The sequence below is a fragment of the Eutrigla gurnardus genome, assembly GCF_963514095.1.
Source record: "Eutrigla gurnardus genome assembly, chromosome: 4".
In the NCBI taxonomy this organism is placed as follows: domain Eukaryota; kingdom Metazoa; phylum Chordata; class Actinopteri; order Perciformes; family Triglidae; genus Eutrigla; species Eutrigla gurnardus.
Genome location: NC_139918.1, coordinates 32,002,282 through 32,005,926, shown reverse-complemented (window position 1 = coordinate 32,005,926; position 3,645 = coordinate 32,002,282). Strand labels below are relative to the sequence as shown.

Genomic DNA, 3,645 nt, shown 5'->3' with positions numbered 1-3,645 from the left:
TAGAAATGCATATAAAAATTACAGATAATAATCAACATCACATTTTATGATTTGCTTAAATACAAGCTGTTTGCATGCAGTGAGTTAGATATCACATTCATATTTTCAAAACTATGTAAAAATGTAAACATTTGTGAGTATAAAAGGCTCCTATGTCGATGTCGAGGTATGTATGTGATATTTCTGACATTGTGTTTGGTTTTTCTGAAACGCTGGGGTTGCTATGCCACCACAGTCACCACATCCTGAACCCTAGATCGAGCATTTGTCTCTTTGAGTGCTTCTAGTCGTTGCCTTATTCAGCGGAAGAGTATTAGCGAGGCCGTCTCCTCTGTTCTAAGAAAATTAACGACCAAACCATAAAGATGTCATTCAGAACAATCAACCACATACATGCAACACTGTGTGTGAACATACAAGACACTGACCTGTAAGAATACTAAGCTGCTCTCATCAACATTTTTATAGAACAATGACGTCACTATGTGCTTCTAGTGGTTAAATCCACAGATAATCATCTCATTTTAGAATCTTTCAGCTTATTGTTTTGGTTTTATAGCTCACACAGTGGATCATTTAACAGCTAAAGAGCCAGATATTTCCCTCAGGAGCTGGTAGAAACCCAAACAGAGCTAAAACAAGAGTGATGAGTTATTGAACCTACATTCATCAGGTGGGCAGATACACGACTCCAAATGAATGCTGATGTTGTGCTTGTAAACAACCAGTTTGGCATGTTAAATGTATTCAGTAATGATATTTCAATGTTGTATTTACAGCTTGTTGTGCTGATGCAATGTTGCATACAACTGACATACAACTGTATAAAGTTCTGTATAATTGAAAGACACAATAAACAGCACTATCGTGATGGTATCACAGGTTTACATCAAACTTACAGTACACAGTACATTCACTCAATGAATTGAGTCGTTGCTCATGAGCTCAACACCTCGGTCATACGCATGGCAACAACGGTGGGCCACTAATTCAGGAGAGGGGTGGGGAAAACCCGCTGCACAGTGGTTTGAGAGTACGTTGCATAGACCTCAAACCTCCAGCTGTAGCACTTTGAGACCGAGCTGAACTTTCTCTCTCCTCCCACGCATCACAAAGCAACAGTTACATGCCTTCTTTTTCTTCACTGTGTTGGCGCCACCAGATGATGGAAACATGTTTGCTGGAAGCCCCTAAAGCCCCCCACCGGTCAACCCGAAGCCCACCATGTCATACAGTCACCATGAATGGAGGGTGGAACGAGGCCGCCACCAGAACGGGTGAGATGACTACACTGAAGATGACTCACCCATGGTCTTGAGACAACGCTTCATGTTTCAACTTTTGATTAAAGAAAGGTGGGATTGGGCTTTACAATTGAATGAGAGCATGTTATATAAGGTCTATTTTTCCAAATAGATTTTAAAATATGTTATATGCACTTGAACGTGAACGTGTATCTCTCTTAAGAACATTACTCAGAATCCTGAACCCTTCAAGGTTGGCACGACTGTGGCTCAGATGGTAGAGCGGGTTGGCCAGTGTTCGGAGGGTCGGTGGTGTGATCCCCGCCCATGTCATTGTGTCCTTTGGCAAGACTCTTCACCCAGCTTGCCTCGTGTTAATGTGTATGACTTGAGATGGTGGTAGGAGGGGCCATAGGCGCAGTATGGCAGCCACGCTTCCCAGGGCAGCTGTGGATCTAGTTTACCACCACCGGTATGACTGTGTGTGAATGAATGGAACCTGGAACCCTGTCAGAGCGCTTAGAGTCTCCTGCAAAAAGCACCGTAGAAATCCAATCCATTATTATTATTATAAGGTTGAGGAGGTCATTTGGAAAAACCAGAGACTTTGACTTTGAACGCATCACGGAACCGAAAAAGTCCCACCCCTTCATTCAGACCTCTGTTCAAAGCCGCTCCCCCAGGACACCAAAGGAGTGCTTGAGATCGGCAGAGTCGGCACAAGGAAGTAAGCATTGACAGGCAGGCAGGCCAAACAATTATTTTCTCCAGCCCGACTTTTCTGATTGGAGGCGGTTTTTACAGGTCCTTACTTGGCAGTCCTGCCAAGTAAGGACCTTACTTTTACAGTCCTGCCAAGGCCACAGATGACCAATTTTTATATCAGAGCATTTATATTAATCACTGCTATCGGAATGTTACGAGGATTTCAAGTAATATAACAGGAAGAGTTTCTGAATAGAATCACCTAAGTATTGTTCTGGGTGGTAGCGGAATGTTACACATGTATTAATAATGTTACATGTAATGTAGTGTAACACTCACAGGGGATATTATACTGCATTGGGTGCTTTCACTTATGTGACTTTAATTCCATATTGCTCATAATACTTCCATACATGTACTGAGGTGATATAATAAAGCAGGAATGCTAAAGTATTCCTCCAGTCTGAATCCTCCTCTTTGAACTTGGCCTCACACATACCATGACATATGTTATCATGGCCAATCTGTGTGTGTCTCTTGTTTTGGAAAGGGAGCGCGTCCAGATGCTGAGATACCAAATGTATTTTTTTACTCAAACACGCACTAACAAGACAGCAGACCTTAACCGTTGCATTGAGACAAAATTTATTTGATAATCTCACTCAGAATTACTGTACAATGACAGTGTTATTTACATATTTACAGCAATCAAACAAGCATCAAATGGTAGAAGATAACATTAGAAGGCTGTTAGAAATAAACAGCCTTTTCAGTTTAGTTCCGGTTGTGACAGCGAAGGTGTTGGTGGGGGGTAGCGTGTTGGATTTGCCAGTTCTTTCCGTCTACGTAGGCCATGCTGGTCTTGGTCCACACTTTCCCGGGGTCCGAGCAGATCCTCCTGCCTTTCAGCGTGGTAAATCTATTTGAATCACAACACAAAATACACTTAATATGGTTGATTCTGAAAAAGAATGCTTTGCAGTATACATGCACTTAATGTTGGTGTCAAAAGATCCATTTCATGATTTTATAACTATGCACATAAAACAGACTGGATGACTTACACCACTGCGTGTATGGGGCATGATGATTTGTACTGTTTGTAGTAACTCCTCAGCTGGTCTCGGTAGATCTGAGTGTTTGAAAATTTCCGACAACAGCTCGCTATCCCACCTTTGAATTAAAGACGCATGCGTACATTAACACCATTATTTTGTTTTCCATAAGCATGAAATAATATCATATCACATTACATGAATGAGCAAAAATCTTCACCCTGTTCTTACCTTGAGCTGAGGCTGTAGACAACACGAGAGTTACAAGGAGAAGCGAGACAACAGCAGCACATGCCATTGCGTGTCTCTGGCTAAAACAGATATGAGGTGTGTTTCTGCTCTGCAGGTCCTTTTTAAGCCCTGCAACACAGTCAACCCATTCACTGACACCACTCAAGAGTGGAGCATGCTGCACCCACAGATTTGCACACGGATGGAAAGTGGTGTACAAATTTCCCCCTGCAGCAGCTCACCGCTGTGGCCCCTCCACTCACTGGTGGTCTGAGGGCGTCGATACATGTTCCGCTGTAGGAGGTCGGGGTCCTTGTGCATGTGCTTTTACATTATTTGCAATCCAAATGACTTTACGACAAATACCACAATATCAAACACTCAATCTTGATCATTATGGTCTATGAAAC

At 42.4% G+C, this 3,645-nt stretch overlaps 1 protein-coding gene across 1 annotated transcript; it reads right to left on the bottom strand.

Annotated features, from left to right (window-relative positions):
* Positions 1-2,582: 2,582 nt before the first annotated feature.
* LOC311012118 (monocyte chemotactic protein 1B-like) lies at positions 2,583-3,386 on the bottom strand. The gene is made up of 3 exons (XM_084007454.1): positions 3,236-3,386; positions 3,014-3,122; positions 2,583-2,868 (listed from the first exon to the last, which is right to left on the bottom strand). The coding sequence occupies exons 1-3, from the start codon at positions 3,300-3,302 to the stop codon at positions 2,724-2,726; spliced, it is 321 nt and encodes a 106-aa protein (XP_083863580.1). The 5' UTR covers positions 3,303-3,386; the 3' UTR covers positions 2,583-2,723.
* Between the last annotated feature and the right edge of the window lie 259 nt (positions 3,387-3,645).